The 16,194-nt window shown below is 54.4% G+C and overlaps 1 protein-coding gene across 7 annotated transcripts; it reads left to right on the top strand.

The window, feature by feature from the left end:
- Positions 1-2,614: 2,614 nt before the first annotated feature.
- On the top strand, positions 2,615-15,871 carry Rnf44 (ring finger protein 44). 7 transcript variants are annotated; one of them, XM_038333891.1, is made up of 11 exons: positions 2,615-2,758; positions 11,989-12,139; positions 12,326-12,515; positions 12,896-13,063; positions 13,458-13,634; positions 13,724-13,885; positions 13,965-14,092; positions 14,325-14,412; positions 14,493-14,614; positions 14,685-14,784; positions 14,908-15,871. In XM_038333891.1, exons 2-11 carry the CDS (start codon positions 12,033-12,035, stop codon positions 14,968-14,970), a joined length of 1,305 nt encoding a protein of 434 aa, XP_038189819.1. In that variant the 5' UTR covers positions 2,615-2,758; positions 11,989-12,032; the 3' UTR covers positions 14,971-15,871. The 7 variants fall into 7 exon arrangements, with proteins under 7 accessions (XP_038189819.1, XP_038189820.1, XP_038189818.1 ...); XM_038333892.1 differs by lacking the exon at positions 2,615-2,758 and adding an exon at positions 7,998-8,208; XM_038333890.1 differs by lacking the exon at positions 2,615-2,758 and adding an exon at positions 8,228-8,716.
- Positions 15,872-16,194: the final 323 nt, after the last annotated feature.

Genomic DNA, 16,194 nt, shown 5'->3' with positions numbered 1-16,194 from the left:
CAGCCAAGGCTCCATAGTGAGACCATCTCAAACAACCAAACGAAAACATTTCTAAACCAATAGTGCTGCAATCCTAGAATTCAGGAGACAGGGACAGGAGGATCTGGAGTTCAAGGTTATCCCTGACTACAGTCTGGTCTACACAGAGAGAATCTACAGACTGTCTCTGGAGCTACGCTGTGACTACAAGATTCAGTACCCAAGAGTTTTCTCTCTAAAGTGCTCCTGAGGACGCTGGGCAGGGCTGCACACCCCTGATAGGCTCGCTCCATGTGACACATCTAGACATCGGGCACGAGGCAATAGAGTCCATTAGGGTGAGGAAGCTAAATCACCTGGTCTGAACTGTGTTGATGTATGTATGACTCCTGCCTAGGCAGGCACCAAGAACGACAGGGAAGTCACAGAGTGCAGCAGTGTCTAGGACTCAGTGAACACTGGCTTTTGTTGTGGTATGAGGCTGGTGGTTTTGTTATTGTTACAAGTGAAATCTCTTCTCCACAGCTCTAGGATAGCCCTTTCTTTTATTCCAGGTGGAAAGACAGAGACCCAACGCCAGACTATCAGCCGAGGGTCATGCAGGCATGCTAACACTATCAGGTCAACTATTGCCTGATTCTCTGACCACAGCTGGTGGATTCTGCACTGGGAATGAAAGAGACCAATCGTGGGCTAGTGGCCTGGGTGGTGGGAGGAAAGGCAGGTGATATCACCAGAGGCTCCAGCTGTGCCTTAGACCTTGGGTCCAAGTACACCAGTCTGGTCTCTGTGCCCAACCCAACAGGGTGGACCCAGGACTCCTTCCTTGCCCTACCGCGGGGACAGCAGCTCTGAGTCATTACTCTGGCTGCCAGAAAGTGGACAAAGGCTATATCTTTGCATAGCATCTGCATAAACCTGATAGGTCAATGGTACCCTTCCTATCTGTCACAAAGGCAGCCTGAGAATTCCACTGGGTTCTGGGCTGTGATGATCCAGGTTTGAATAACAGAGTCATGTCCAATGTCAGTTTCAGGGAATGGGAAGTATTAAGTGGGGCTAAGAGTCAATGATGACCAGGTCCTAAAGCCTTCTGGAAACTTACCATCTTAAGTTCTAGGGTCCTCCCTCAAGCCCTCATCTGTAAACTGCAAATAAAGGCTGGCTCCAATACACAGAAACGTTGTAGGGACTAATTGTGTAATGTTTGAGAGCGCCACACACAGCAAGTCACAGAGCAATGTTCACACGGGTAACGAGTATACACGAAGGTCCTTCGTAGCCACTGCATTAGGGTTAGCTTTGAAAAAAAATAAATAATTGGGCATTGTGGAGCACGGCTTTAATCCCAGCACTAGGGAGGCAGAGGCAGATGGATATCTGTGAGTTTGAGGCCAACCTGGTCTACACTGCGAGTTCTAAACAGGCAAAGCTATATAGAGACCCTGTCTCAAAACACAAAACAAAATTAGAAAAGCTTCCTGTGGTCTCTCTTCCGTTGCACCCACCCTCTGTGCGCAGAAACTGGTCAAGGTGAAATCTAGTGGCAGCTTGTCCCTGATCAGCTGTATGACACTGGCTACCGTCATTTTTCCTCTCAGTACTGCCTCAGGGGTGACCCAAAGAGCCACAGCTGACAAGAGGCTCCTTGGTGGAATGTGTTCACGCTTCCATGCCCCATCCTCCTAGATCGTTGTACTTTGCAGGTACAAAGTTCCTTCGGTGCCTGTCTAATGAGGGTACCAGCTCAGGTCACCCCCAGAATCAGCTTTCCAAACCACTCCTGGCCTCAGACCCTGAGCCCCTTCCAAGGAATACATTCCTTTTAAAGCTCTCTCGTCAGGAGGAGGCCAACAAACAAGGCTTTAAAGGCCCAGTTAACCCCGAGGAAAACGAACTGCACAGAGGAGTCAACCAAGTCTTGGGCTGAGAGCCTAGAACCTGTCCTGGCAACCCCCAGAGCACAGTCTGCAGGAACTACAACTTCCGACATGCTCGGCCGTACGGCCCGCTAGGAGTTGTAGTCCTTACGACCCTCTTCCCGTGCGGCTAAGGAACTGCTCGGGCAGGATCTACTGCCGTATCTGGCGTCTTTGTCCTCTGAAGTGCCCTTGACCATAGAGTCGTATTTAACTTATTTTACAGGAGAGGAAATAGAGACCGCTCTCATGCCGGATCACAAAGGCACCAAGAGCGCGAACCTTCCCAATGCTTCGCCCGGGCCGCACGCCCCGCCTCCCCCCCTTCGTCCGAGACGGTGCCGCCCGGTAGGCCCATTGTTCGCCGCAGGGGGAACCGACGATCAGTTTGAGCAGTTCGCCCGCGCTGAGGGGGCGTGTCCAGATTCCCGGGTCGGTCCTCCCCCGCTCCGTATTGGTGAGGCCCGACCAGCCCATTGCGCCACCAAGCAGGGAGTTCACCGAGGGGGCGTGTCTGGACGCCCCGCCCAGGTCCTCCCCCTCACCGCGATGGTACGGCCCGACGGGCCCATCGCATGCGAGTGAGGCGGGGCGCGACAGTCTACTCGGGCGCTTTGCACCTGCGATCTCGGGAACACGCGTACCCAGACGCTCCGCCCTCGTCCCCCCTGTTCGCGATGGTGCGACCCGGCAAGCCCATCGCGAGCTCTAGGGAGGGGGAGACGGCGAGCAGGGTCCACTGCGGGAGCAGGGGGAGGGCCGCGGCCGGCGGCTTGCGAGCCGCAGCCGGAGCGGGACCGGGCTTCTCCGGGAGCGACGCGCCGCCGCCTAGTGGGGGTGGAGCCCAGCCGTGGCCCCAGGTAACGCCCGGGCGCGGGCCGCTGTGGACGCGGCGGGAGGTGCGGGCGCTTCGGTGAGGCCTCGCCGGCCCAAGTCGCCGCTGCGGCCGGTCCGCTCGGTCCAAGTGCTAGGGCGCCCGGCTGGACGAGTTTCTCCGAGCTCTGCGCTCGCCTGGTGGGGCTCCAGAGCGGATCCTGTGTCCTGTGGCCCCGTGTGGGTCCCTAACATTTCCCCCTTTGGCAGCCAGTGTGGCCGGAGGTGCAAGAAACAGCACTAACCCGGGCCCATCGCTTTATTAGTGATGTCCGAACCCCGAGGGGTCGAGAGTCGGTTTGCATCTTGCCCAGTCGAAGAGTTTCCTGTCCGAGCCCCACTAGGCTTGAGTAGAGCTGGTGCTGGGGGCCAGGGAGGAAAGGAATTGGGGGTGAGGGTACGAAACGTAAGGAAATGGGGTATTCGTCCTTATAGGCACTGCACTTCTGTAGCCCCAAGTTTTCTTCTCAGTGGTGTAATGCTTTCCTATCCGACTGCAGACTGAGCGATTCCAGTGGTGAGATGTACGCAGTGTAGGGAGGGGTGAATGAGGGAAAAAAACCCAGCATACACCCAAAGTTCACACATCCCACTGCAGACACAACCAGGGAATCACACCGTCAGTTGCATATCCACCGCGAGCCACCAAGGGAGGTAGGTACAGGTACTCTCGTCCTGTGTTAACCTCTGGACAAACAGCCTCTCAGGGAGGTTAGGGAAGCCCTCAAGGTCACAGAGCCCCTGAGAGCCAGAGGAGCCTGCAACCAACCATTAGTATAGTCCTGTCTTAATTACATTCAGCAGGTGAACAGTGCCACAGTTATTGGCATTGACATTGACCCCGTTTTACAGATGAGAGCCTAAGATGCAGAGAAGACAACTCACCCTGACTAGTGCTCTCATGAGCACAAGACCCAGAACACATCTGCAGGGACCCACACACTCTGCTCCTTGCCCATCTGCACAAATAATCGCTTATTTGGAGAGGCAAAGCTTGGGGTTCATCCTTGCCCAAAGCAGAGAGGATGTAAAACAGGCCTCTCAAAACTCTCCCTGGTGTACTAGGCTCTGAGCTCTAGTCTGATGCTTGGTGGTATTTTGAGAAGTCTGAGTCCCAAGCTGGCCATGGTGTGCTATGTGTCCCAAGGTCCCAATTGCATGTTCCCTTAGTTTGGGGAAGGTTGTTGTGTCCTGCCTCTATGAATGAAGATTCTAGGGGCCAAGGAAGAAAGCAATGGAATACTTCCTCACTCAGAAGGGAGGCAGCCAGTCTTCTGGCTCTGATAGGAGGTGGGAACCCTGGCTGGGCAAGCCCCCTTAGGAAAGAGTACTAGCACCTTCTTCCTGTTTCAGCTTGCCAGGGTCCAGCTCACATGCAGAAGAGGCCTGAGGAGGAAGCTGGAATGCAACAGCAAGTGCTTGGCACTTGGATCCTGCTGCCCTCTCCCGCTCTCCCGCTCTCCCGCGTCTGCCACCTCAGGCCACTTGCTAGGTCCTGAGCTGTGCTCTTCTTTGGCCCCAGGAACATCTGTACTTTTGATCATTGCGAAGTCTCGGGGATGTGTAAGGGTCATCTTTCACCTCAGTTACCTCTTCTGTGAAGTGGGGCAAACACTGGCATCTAGCTCTTAGCTCACTGAGATGACCAGGGTGAGCCGCCTGAGGACTGTGTACTGAGCCCCCTAGTGCTTGCTGGAACTGAGGCAGCTTTCTGCAACCCACTGGGCCACCTTTCTTGGTTCTGTGGTGAGGGCAGTTACTTCCTCTCTCTGAGAGTAAGCAATACCTAACTACTGGGGGATAGGCTGTCATAAGAGGCACACAATAGGTATGAGGGCCACACCCCACAGGGGATGAGCTCTGATGAGGAAGAGGCACACAGAGAGCCGCACTGGGACCCCAAGGCATAGGATTTTGAAGACTAGTCCAGATTGCTGTCTTCTATTGAAAATTTAGGAAACTTGGTAAAATTCTTCTCCCTTCTGCTGATACAATTTTGCGTATGGCCAAGAAAGAATCTTCAGGTTTGGAGGTGTTTGGGGCATCTGTTCCTGGGGAGAGATTGACTATGGGCTTCTAGGGCCAGGCCCAGACTGAGTAAATCAACAAGAGGGTCCTGTATTGGAAAAGTGATTGCCTGGCCAAGTAGGGACAACCCAGAGTATCTTTGGCCACTTGTGGCTCACTGGGAGCCAGGTCACAGATGAATCTGGACCCTGCAGGAACTGCAGAATGGTCTCATGGAGATAGCCCTATCCACAGCATGATCATGGTTCTGTTGGGTCTGGGAAGCCAGAACAGACCTACCAGGCTAGGAAAGGCACAAGGGAGCTGTCTGGCTGTGTCTAGAGCTTTAAAGAATCTGCCAGATGTGGGTAGGTGATGTTGAAGACATACTAGGAAAAGAAAATGATACATGGGCCAGACTTGGGTTTAAAAGCCCATAACTGGATTGTGAATGGAAGGTAGATTTTTGTTTGTTTGTGTGTGGGGGCACGCACGCTCGCTGTGCTTGGTGAGTGCATATGTGTGCTGATGTGTGAGGGTGTGAGTTCACTCCTGGATGGCACTCCTCTGGCACTGTCTGTCCTTTGGAGCTAACCACCTGGTCTTGGCTGGCTGGCTGGCTGGCTGCTGTCCAGCAAGCCCTGGGGATCCACCTGTCTCCGTGTTTCTTTATGTGTATTGTGTGGATGGAACTCAGGTTCTCAAACTTGCCTGGCAAGCACTTTAGTGACAACTATCTCTAAGTCTCTGAGGGAAGAAAATAGTAATCTCTGCTCAGGCAAGTCAGTTCTCTTCTAGGGCCCTCAGCTCCTCACCCATACTGAGGCAAAGGCATTCCTGTGGTGCCACATTTCTAATAAAGGCTGGATTTCAGTACACTGAAAACAATGCCCCCTTCAGCCAGGAGGGGATTGTTGAATGAGACAGTGACTGTGACAGGGTTTTGTCTGATTCAGTGATGCAGAGTAAAGGTCAGGGTCAGTTCAGCTCCTGTAACAGAAGAGGCGGGAGTGGAACCCTGAAAAGCAGGAAGGAGGAATTGATTTCTAGAAAAGGAAAGGCACCTCCAACAGAAGGGAGCCAGGCACAGCTAGCCAGAAGGAAGAACTTTGTGGTACAGGAATGGATTAGAAGGGGGTAAAAAGCCCAAGAGAATGATGGGGGAGCTTACTGAGGGTGCCTCCAAGGCCACTGCAGGCTCCTCCTGTAGAAGCACCAGTCAGGGTACAGATGTATCTTTGAGCACGGGCAGGATTTCTAGCTGATTGTGTTGATGGAGACAAGAATTGATAGGAGCAAACAGAGAATATCACTGTGCACATCCACACCTAAGTTCACACGCATTTGTAGACAGTGGAATTCCAAGTTCCATCTATGCCACTGTGCCATTAACGTGCTCTCCTGTTGCTTAGAGATGTGCAAATTGCCCTCAGGTGCCATCTTGTCATCATGCTGCTGGCTGCACATCCACAGTATGATCAGTTGGTCTGAAGGACTTTCTAAGCCAAAGATTGTTCCCCAGTTTCCTTCTGGAGTCTTTCCATTGGCTGCTTTTTCTGAGGAGAGATTTTCATTCTAAGGGAATGAAAATTTTAGTGCCTTAAAATCGTCTCATAAAGTACTGGAGAGGTAGCTCAGCAGTTAAGAGCACTCTCTGCTCTTACAGAAGACCAGGGTTCAGTTCCCAGCACCCACAGCAGTTGACTCACAACTACCTGTAACTCCAGTTACAAGGGGTCCAGAGACCTCCTCTGCACTCTACAGACAATGCCTGAACAGGGTGCACAAACATACACTCAGGTATACACTCATACATACACATAAAATAATAAAATCTTTTAAAAAAGTAGACCTAAGATATATTTTATGATTTTCAGCAAATTTTTCAATAGGTTGTACTGTCTAGAATTTGTATTTTGAGACAGGATTTCTGTGTAGCCCTGGCTGTCCTGGAACTCAAGCCCTAGACCAGGCTCAGAGCTCCACCTGCCTCTGGCTCCCAGTGTTGGGGTTAAAAGAGTGCACCACCACTGCCCGGTCTCTGACTAGAATCTTTTAAAGCAATTATATAGTTATCAAGATTTAAAAATCTGGGGTTAAAAAGCACTGGCAGCTCAGAGGTTAAAAGCACTGGCTGCTCTCCCAGAGGTCCTGAATTTAATTCCCAGCAACCACATGCTGGCTCACAACCGTCTGTAAGGGGATCTGGTGCCCTCTTCTGGCCTGCAGGCATACATGCAGACGGAACACTGTAACACTGTATACATACTAACAAATCAATCTTTTTAAAAAATTAAAAATCTGAACAAGGAGAAGTAATGAATGCCTATAATTCCAGTACTTGGGAGGTAGAGACAAGAGGATCAGGAGTTTGAGGGTAGGCTGAGACATAAGATTGTCTAAAAACTAATAACAAAATAAAAATCTGCCCTCCTGCACCTTGTTAATTCCTGTATGCTTTCACAAATACTATATGTAGATACAGTGGCCAATGAAACTAATACTGTTACATCTTGTTCAGCAAATTGGTTTCATTTTTTAAATACTAGAGATTATGGGATGTATCCACTAAGTATAGAGTATACCCGATCCTAGAGCCTGCTGCATAGGTTTAACAAATGTTGCCATTTTGTCCCGACATCTTGTTCTGGGTTGGTGGGCATTGGAGGAGTCCAGTTCCTACAGACCATCCTCGTAGACACGTGCATTAGGCAATTCTGGTGTTCTGCAAACACCATACCCCACTTCGTCGGCCTTGGGAAACATCCCAAGGAGACTGAGCCTCTGCTTCAGCTTGGGTCCATGTCTCTGTTCTCTCGCGCTTCAGCTGTTAACTGGGTGTGTGACACGTTTGTTGTTGGGCTTTTGAAGACAAGGTCTTAGTACCCTTGGCTGGCCTGGAACTCGCTTTGTAGACCAGGCTGGCCTCGAACTCTCCTCTCTGGTACTGCTTGTCAAACTGTTGGGAGGCCTGGAAAACTAAAGTAACTTCCCTGGCTTGGTACAGCCAGCTCTTCCGACTTCAGCGCAACTAGAGCCTCCCCACCCCTTCCCACCGCACTCCCCTCACCCCCACCCTCACCCGACCCCCGGCTGCGCTGGGGGCGGGGGTAGCAAAGTGTTTCTGTGACGTCAACATGCGCAGGGCCAACCCCCCCCCGCCCGCCCAGGAAACGTTAAGTCGTTTGCATGGGGCGTCAGTCATTGGTCTCTTGGGCCTTCTGGGCTGTCGCAGCTTTTTAAAGGCGCTGCATAACGGAACAGAAAGCGGGTGAGGCAGAGGCGCGGTGGGCTATGAGGTCATCGCCGGCCTGCGGGGCTCGGGAGTGACGTCACCTCCGGGAAGCGTGCCGGCCGGGGCTGAGGGCGGTCCTCTAACCTCGGCTGCGTGAGAGGCTGCGGGCCCCTCAGAGGCCGCGGCCCTAAGAAGGTAACCATGACAGCTTAGTGCGCGCCGTGACCCCGAACTCGGGGGTGCCCCGTCCTTCACCTGCGACCTGGCGGTGGGGGCTTTCAACTATGAGGTGGGGGCTAGGAGGCTTTTTTAACCCGGTTTTCAAGATGGCGACCCGCTGGTCACGTGCCGCTCGCAGAACGCGATTGGCCAGCGCGGCGTTGAGGGGCGGGGCCTGAGGGGCGGGGCGGGCACCGGCTCCTGCCGCTGCTGTTTGCTTGAGCGTCCTGGCGCGCCCCTGCGCTGCGCGTCCCCGCCGCTCCGAATGTTGTGAATCAAACGTGGGGCTGGTTCCATCCGGCCGCCGCGGACAGTTCTTAAAGGGCCAGCCCGCCGGATCGCACAGCTGCGTCCTGCGCCGCCCTCCTCTCGAGTCCGGGCCGGGGAAGCGGAAGACAGAGCAGGCTCGGGAAGGAGCCGGCGCTCCACCATCCGCACCCCGCATCGCGAACAAAGGAGCCCTCGAGTTGTGGGACGGCTGCCGGTGAGTCGGGCCAGGCCCCTAACTTCGGACCCGCACCCCGGAACTCTGGCTCCCTCGGGGGCTCGCTGTGGTTTGCCGGCTTCGTGGGCGTCGATCCTGGGCTGTCGGGGTCGGCACTACGGCGGTGAGGCCCCCGGGCCAGGTGCTGCCTGGGGCTACCTAGACTCGGCCTGGCCACCCCTCTGCGGAGCGCTGCGGTGGAGGGGAAGGAGCCACCCCCTCCCCCTGCAGCCGCCACTTCCTTTGTTGTTGCTTTTGTCTCACGCCGAGCACATGGTCCTGAATCCTCGGTTCTTAAAGTCACAGCGCTCTAGTCCTTGCGCTGTTGCCTGGCTTCGTCCCTCAGTGTTCCTCCGAGTGAGGCACTAAGGAGTAAGAGGGGGTCAGCGGAGTCTTTCCTGGGACAGGTGTGCATGCCTTGACCCCCCGTCCCCAGGGAGGGGTGGCTTTGGAAGATTGTTGGAACCCCACTGCCTGCGTCTGGCCTGTTTTAGGGAGGAGCTTGAACCTCGGGGACTTTGTTTTCCTCCCCCACTAATGCGAACACCTGGTTTCTTGTCGCTGACATTTTAGGGACGTCCTGGGAGATTTCGATCCCGGTTTTAATTTGCTGCTACTGAGACTTAGCGAAAACTAAGGAGTTCTTTCACCAAGGTCACCCAGGGAGTCTAAACTGGCCAAGGTGTGGTGGTCCCACTCTCCAATGCCTCCGCGGTTTTCCTGAGAGTTGGGAAGCTCCTGCTTTAGAGTTGGGCCGGCCAGCGGGTCAGGGAAGGGGAGGTTGTCTTCCCGCCCAAGCCTGGTCTTGGTGTCTAGCTTTGCTGGTCTGCTAGAAAAGAGCGTCTTTTTTTTTGCAAACAGATTCCACGCCAGGGTCAAATACGTGCTTGGGACATTGTATTCGGCTGACAGGGTTGTGGACTCATGGGGGCAGGATCAGACTTAGGGGAGTTTACACAACTTCTTAAAGAGCACAGTGAAAGAGGTGTGGAAAAGTAGTGTTGCTGGCTGACCTTGACTGTGTCACTAGCTCAGCTCTGTCTCTCGCTTGGCTCCAGAACAGCTACTCACAGGTACTGAAAGAGACTGTCCTGTGTGCCTCTAGAAGGAGTCTGGTTTTTCCTCTGGCCACTCATAGAGGACTAGGTCTGGTCTAGGGAGCCAGCCAGGACCAGTTCTGTTTCCGTGGTCCAGAGCAGCTCTAACCGAAATGGGTGTGTCCCCTCGTTACCACTTTTGTTCCTGATGGGAATTACAGAATCTCCTTCCCTCCTGGGGTACACAGCTGGAGCAGCATGCTTCTGCGTCTTGCAGCACTTCCGGTACCTCGTGTTTGCGTAGGGTGGGAGTACAGGGCAGTGTGTCTTACTTTCTAGAAATGATTGTTTACCCTATAGCTGGCATTCACTTTAAGGACTGATTCTTCCGTTGCCTTCAGCATGGCCCTTGATGGTTCCCTGGGGAGATGATTCTCAAGTTGTTCCCATTTTTCACAGAGGAGAAGAGGAGTCTGGGGTTCAGGTACTAGAAGCCATGGGCCTAAGATCCTGGCAAGAAGTTGGGGGTGTTGTTTGTTTGGGGTGATGCTGTTACCTTTGGCACCATCATCCACTAAATGCCCTTCTGTCCGCTGGCTTAGGGTGGGCCAGGCATCTTGTTTCAGTATTGGGGGTGGGTTACTCCTGGCCCTTGTTGGTGGCTGGCCTGGAATTAGGAAGTGAGAACCTATGTGTTAGGGTGTATATAGTTAGCCCCAGCCAGGGGTCACAAAGCCAGTCACCAAAGATAACCAGGTGCAGAGTGGACAGGATTCAGAGAGAAGACCCATTTTCTGACTGAGGAGGAGAGGTGCTCTATCCCCCTTTAAGTCTTACTTAGAGACAAGGATTTGTAGGGAATAATTTATAATCTCCCAGTCTTCGTCACTGCCAGACTGTGCTTTTACACAGACTGGGTAATGTGGAGAAGGTGCTCTCCTGTGCAGACTTGGAGAGTCCTGGGTAAAGGGAATGGTTCTTTGCATGTTAGCTGGAATGACTGAGGTGCTTAACTGGCTTTACTGCCTTGCTGCGTCAGCAGGTGGCAACATTTGCAACTGGACATGAGACATGCATAGGTTTGTTGGGTGAGAAAGAGTAGAAAGGCCTCCCTGTGCAGTGATGGCAAAGAGCCAGCCCAGTGCGAGAAACTGTCTCAGGGCCAAGTGGATTTTATTTTCTTTTTCGTGTATACCATACTCTGTCTGTGTGTATGCCTGCAGGCCAGAGAGGGCACCAGACCCCATTACAGATGGCTGTGAGCCACCATGTGGTTGCTGGGAATTGAACTCAGGACCTTTGGTAGAGCAGGCAATGCTCTTAACCTCTGAGCCATCTCTCCAGCCTCCCGGTGGATTTTAAGAGTGTTCTTGCCAAGTCTTCATTCTGACTGAGTTAGTGGATGGAAGCCTGCTTTCCCACCTGTGACCCTAAAGAGGAGGCCCTGCCCTGACCCATTCCTGCTCATCTTCCTCTCAGATTCATCCTTTTTCAAAAGGCTCTGCTTCCCACATTGGGGTCTACATGGGGTCCCAGAGCAAGGACCTGATGCTTGCCAGGCCCAGCATGCTTGCTCCTGGCAAGTTTCTTTCCTGGGCCCAATGAAGCCTTGAGGTGGCCTTCACTATCAGCAGCAAGATGGAGAGAGAGAGAAACAGGCTTGAAGTTGCTCTATTTCCTAGCTCCAACGTGTATGTGGGACCTGGGGCAGTGAGTCTCTTCTGCTGAGTCTGCTAGAAACTTTCCTTAATTAATGGATGCTGTCCCAGCTGAGTGTGCCCCAGGGTGAAGGGCTAAGGTGAGAAAATGGTGTCTGACCTTAGACCAAAAGTTTCCAGGGTAGAAATGGGTCAGGCCATATTACCTAGCGCTTGAGAATGAGTCCCAGGCCTCCTTGGAGTTCCTCTTTAGCCAGTCGTATGAAAGGGGAACCTGGCGCTCCCGCAAGCCCCGTCTGCCTGGAGATGCAGTCCCTGACTGAGGAAAAGGAAGCTTCCCGCAGCCGGAGCCTTACTGGAGCCCGCTGGTCCTGAAGCATACTGGTCTGCTCTCTGAATTTACCGTGTTCTAAGATTTGATCCCACTTCCCAGAGCAGGAAGCTAGTCTAGCCTGTCAAGCCTGGACCCCAGGCTCTAGAGGAGTACCTGTCCAGGTTTTGTCTGCCTCACCATTCCTAATTGCACAAGCAGCTGGATTTTCCTATCCCTCTATGTTTTTCTCTACTTGCCTCCTAGGGTTGTGAGCCCCGGCCCAGCCCCTCCACCTCCCTGCTCCCCTGATGAGACCATGGGCTTTGGCAGTGACTAAGTGGTCACCCTCTGCCCCTGTGGGTCACTGGCGATTCTCTGCAAGACCTAGCAGCAGTCCAGGCCAGCTCTGGGGAAGGTAGGAAGAAGTCTCCATCTCTATTCAAGGGCAGCCATTTTGGCTTGGGTTCATGGACAGAGGGGTGGGCCCTAGGGCCCTGAGCTATCTCGGCTTCCTAGTGTGGATTATGAGCCTGTCTTCCCTCCCTGCATTATAAATGAGTGGCGCTCCTTTGTCCTGTTGGGGCTCCTCTGTGTGGTACAGCCTTGGCCACGAGGGGCCCCTGGCCAGCCTACCTACCCAGGATGAGCACTTCCCCTCCCAGCAGCTGCTGCCCCGACCTTCACACCTCTCTGTAGAGGAGCACCGAGCCTCAGCTCCTGCCGGCAGGAGCCCACGAATGCTGCACCCGGCCACCCAGCAGAGCCCGTTCATGGTTGATCTCCACGAACAGGTAGGAAGGACAGCTCTTAATTTGCCCCACCCCTACCCCCAGCTTCTATCAAACTGATTTAAGAAACAGATTCTCTCTTGCTGTACTTGTCATGTTAGTCCCACAGCAGGGGTGAAGGGAGGGTCTTCCCAGGGGTGCCTACAAGGATTCATTAGGACACAAGCGCTGCACAACAGGACTTCTTTGTATTTTGAGACAGGGTCTCACTATGTGACTCTGGATGTAGACCAGGCTGACCTCATGTCCCAGAGACCTGCCCGCCTCTTCGGCCTCCTGTGTGCTGGCATTATAGGCATTGCCTGGCCTCGTCCAGGACTCTTTCTCCAAAGGTTGCCCTTATAACCAGGCTTCCTCTTACAGTGCTGATGCTCTCTCCACAGGTGCACCAGGGGCCTGTCCCTCTGTCCTACACAGTCACCACAGTGACCACCCAAGGCTTCCCCTTGCCTACAAGCCAACACATCCCTGGCTGCAGTGCCCAGCAGCTCCCAGCATGCTCCGTGATGTTCAGTGGGCAGCACTACCCCCTCTGCTGCCTCCCACCTCCAGTGAGTAAATGTTTTCTTCTCCTGCCCCAGGTACATGCCGCAAGGTCCATCCCGGCAGGTATGAGCACAGGTACCCTAGGAACTGAGCTAAATGCCTGTGCAGACTGTCAATGTATTAGCTTGGCCTTCCAGCCATGGCCCTTCCTAGAGTAATGTGTTTGTGTTCCCACAGAGGTATGTGGCAGTTTAGAGGTCAGGGACCTTTCTATAACAGAGCGCCTGCTGTATACAGCTGCAGTAGAGGCTGTGGGATGGCACCCTGCCTTGGCAGCCTAGGGCAGGGATGGGGCCTGCAGAGCCGCTGCTGCTCCTGGGTTTGTGTACAGTAAGAGCCTTTAGCTGGGGTTGTTCCCTGGCCTTCTTGGTGCATCGGCCCAGCTTTGCTCTCTCTCAGCAGCTGATCCAGGCATGTACCATGCAGCAGCTCCCTTTGCCCTACCATACCTACCCCCACCTCATCTCCAGTGACCACTACATTCTTCACCCGCCGCCACCGGCCCCACCACCTCAACCTACCCACATGGCACCACTCGGGCAGTTTGTGTCCCTGCAGACCCAGCACCCACGTCTGGTGAGTTTGGGGAGATGAGGGGGAATGCAGAGTGGGAAAGGCAAGGATTTTATTGTAAGCAGCTGGCTGACCCATCCCTTCCTCTTCAGTCCCTGCAGCGTCTGGATAATGATATGGACCTTCGAGGGGATCAGCACCCCTTAGGTAGCTTCACTTACTCCACCTCTGCCACTGGCCCAGCCTTGTCGCCCTCAGTGCCCCTTCACTACCTGTCCCATGAGCCACTGCCCCAGGAGCTGTCCTTCGGTGTGGTAAGTGCACCCCGTCCCTCTAGCCGGGCCTAGGGCAGCGAGCCGACCAGCTTTCCAGTTGACCTGTTCCTGTTTGCAGCCATATTCCCACATGATGCCACGGAGACTGAGCACACAGAGATACCGTCTACAGCAGCCGCTGCCGCCACCGCCACCACCCCCACCACCGCCGCCATCTTATTACCCAAGCTTCCTCCCCTACTTCCTGTAAGTACCAACGCAACTTCCCTAGAGCCATTAGGCCTTGTTTTCTGGGACCCCATAGCTCTGGTCACCCACCCACACAGCGGTTGACCCTGCCTTTCTTCCAGTGTGCTTGAACAAGCACCACCATCCTGATTTGAACCATGCAGAGCTCTGTGCCTTGTTTGCATTTGGGGGTGGGGGTGCTTTGTGCCATCTACCTCTGCTGACCTGCACTCTGGGGGCTCCCTCTTAGTTCAATGCTGCCAATGTCACCGACCACCATGGGCCCCACCATCAGCCTGGATCTGGACGTGGACGACGTGGAGATGGAGAACTATGAGGTCTGTGGTGCCCGAGCTGGGAGGTAGAGTCTGGGAGCACTCCAGCTCTGGTGCTGCTGACTTCCCTTGCCTGGCTCTAGGCCCTCCTGAACCTGGCTGAGCGACTGGGAGATGCCAAGCCCCGCGGCCTCACCAAAGCAGACATCGAGCAGCTGCCGTCGTACCGCTTCAACCCTGACAGCCGTCAGTCCGAGCAGACTCTGTGAGTGTTGTGCCAGGACCCGGGGAGGGCGCGCACCGTCGGTGGGGGATGACACTGTGCTTCTCGTCAGGTGTGTGGTCTGCTTCAGTGACTTCGAGGTGCGGCAGCTGCTCCGAGTCCTGCCCTGCAACCATGAGTTCCATGCCAAGTGTGTTGACAAGTGGTTGAAGGTAAGGCGGCCTGAGCCCGCTCCCAGGTAGCCCTGGTGGTCAGATGTGTAGAGTTTATCCAAGTCAAATAGGTGGGGTGGGAGGTCAGGAGAGCAAGCTCTGATGTGTGACTGTTCCTCCCAGGCCAACCGGACCTGTCCCATTTGCCGGGCCGATGCCTCCGAGGTGCCCAGGGAGGCTGAGTGAGGCTTCGCAGCCACCCACAAGAACCCTGCCCAAAGCTCCGGAAATGGGTGGGGGGAGGCAGGGAGTGGCCCAGGGAGAACTGTAAGGGAGGGGTCAGGCCTGTCTCAGCATTCCCACCTGCAACTTGAGAGCTGGTGCCAGGGTCAGCCCTGGAGAAGCCCCTGCAATAAGCCCCTGCGTTTGCCAAGCTCCAAAGACTCCTTCCCCAAACTGCCTGCCTGCCTGCCTGCCCACCCGCCCGCCCGCCATGGAGCTGCCTGAGTGTCCCCAACTCAGTCTGCCTCTTAATTTGCCCTTGGGTCCTTCTTCCTGCTGGCTCTGGGAGGCAGGAGTCCATTCCCCAAATGTGGTGGCTGGTGTGATCCCCACCCCCGAAAATGGGCAAAGGAGTAGCCACCCTGGGTCAGCTGGTCTCTTGTACTGAAGAGAAGTACTCCCTGCACAGGTGGGACTGCCAGGTCTGTGGGCAGATGGGAGCCAGAGACCATTTCCTAAGGCCCAGGACTCCAGACAGACTTAGTCGGCTCTGCCTCCACTGCTGTGCAGTGTGGGTCTGACTCCCCAGGACCCCACCCCAGGCACAGCATTCCAGCCCACCCCAGGCTGGAGGGTATCCCAGCCACGGTCTTTGAGCAAATGGGATGGGGGCTCCAAGCCGAACACATTATGTTCTGCAGGAGCCAAGCCACAATCTGGGCATGTCCTTGTGTTCCTGGTGAGTGCCCCCCCACCAGGGACAGTGTCAGACCCATGCTCGATCTTCTCCCCCTCTGTCGTTTTGCATGAATGTGAGGAACAGCAGTTTTTGTTTATTCATTTGGCCCAAAATTGCGTGTAGGGGGTATGGATATTTAGAGGTGTTCGGGGGGGGGGGGGGTGTTTTGTTTGGTTGGTTGGTTTTTTTTGTTTTTTTTTTTTTTTTTTTTCTTTTTTGGTTTTGTTTTTCCTTCTTTGGTTTAATAGGAGTGGGGTGAGGGCATAGGGACCAACCGGGACCAAATGCCCAGGGGGCAGAGAAGGGTCAGGTTGTGCCGCACCAGGCCTCCATATGAGCGTGTGGCTGGGACTGCGCTGGGCGGCTGGAAGTCACAGGGCAGGGTGGGGGTCTGTGCTCAGCTGATAACTGCCATGCACTGTACTGCACATGTCCCTAGAGCCTACCAGGGACCGATTGCTTTTCAGGGCATTTCCTCCAGCCAGGGGCTGTCTCCCACCTGCCTGGTT

Source organism: Arvicola amphibius, chromosome 6 (genome assembly GCF_903992535.2).
Source record: "Arvicola amphibius chromosome 6, mArvAmp1.2, whole genome shotgun sequence".
Taxonomy (NCBI): Eukaryota; Metazoa; Chordata; class Mammalia; order Rodentia; family Cricetidae; genus Arvicola; species Arvicola amphibius.
Note: the sequence above shows the minus strand (reverse complement) of the source record. Positions and strands in the feature narration are given on the sequence as shown.

Bases quoted from the DNA above. Each gene is read 5' to 3' on its own strand.
- Rnf44 (XM_038333891.1), top strand. From the start codon at position 12,033: ATGAGACCATGGGCTTTGGCAGTGACTAAGTGGTCACCCTCTGCCCCT. The intron at 14,093-14,324 runs GTAAGTACCAAC...GCTCCCTCTTAG, and splicing joins AGCTTCCTCCCCTACTTCCT to TTCAATGCTGCCAATGTCAC. The intron at 14,413-14,492 runs GTCTGTGGTGCC...GCCTGGCTCTAG, and splicing joins TGGAGATGGAGAACTATGAG to GCCCTCCTGAACCTGGCTGA.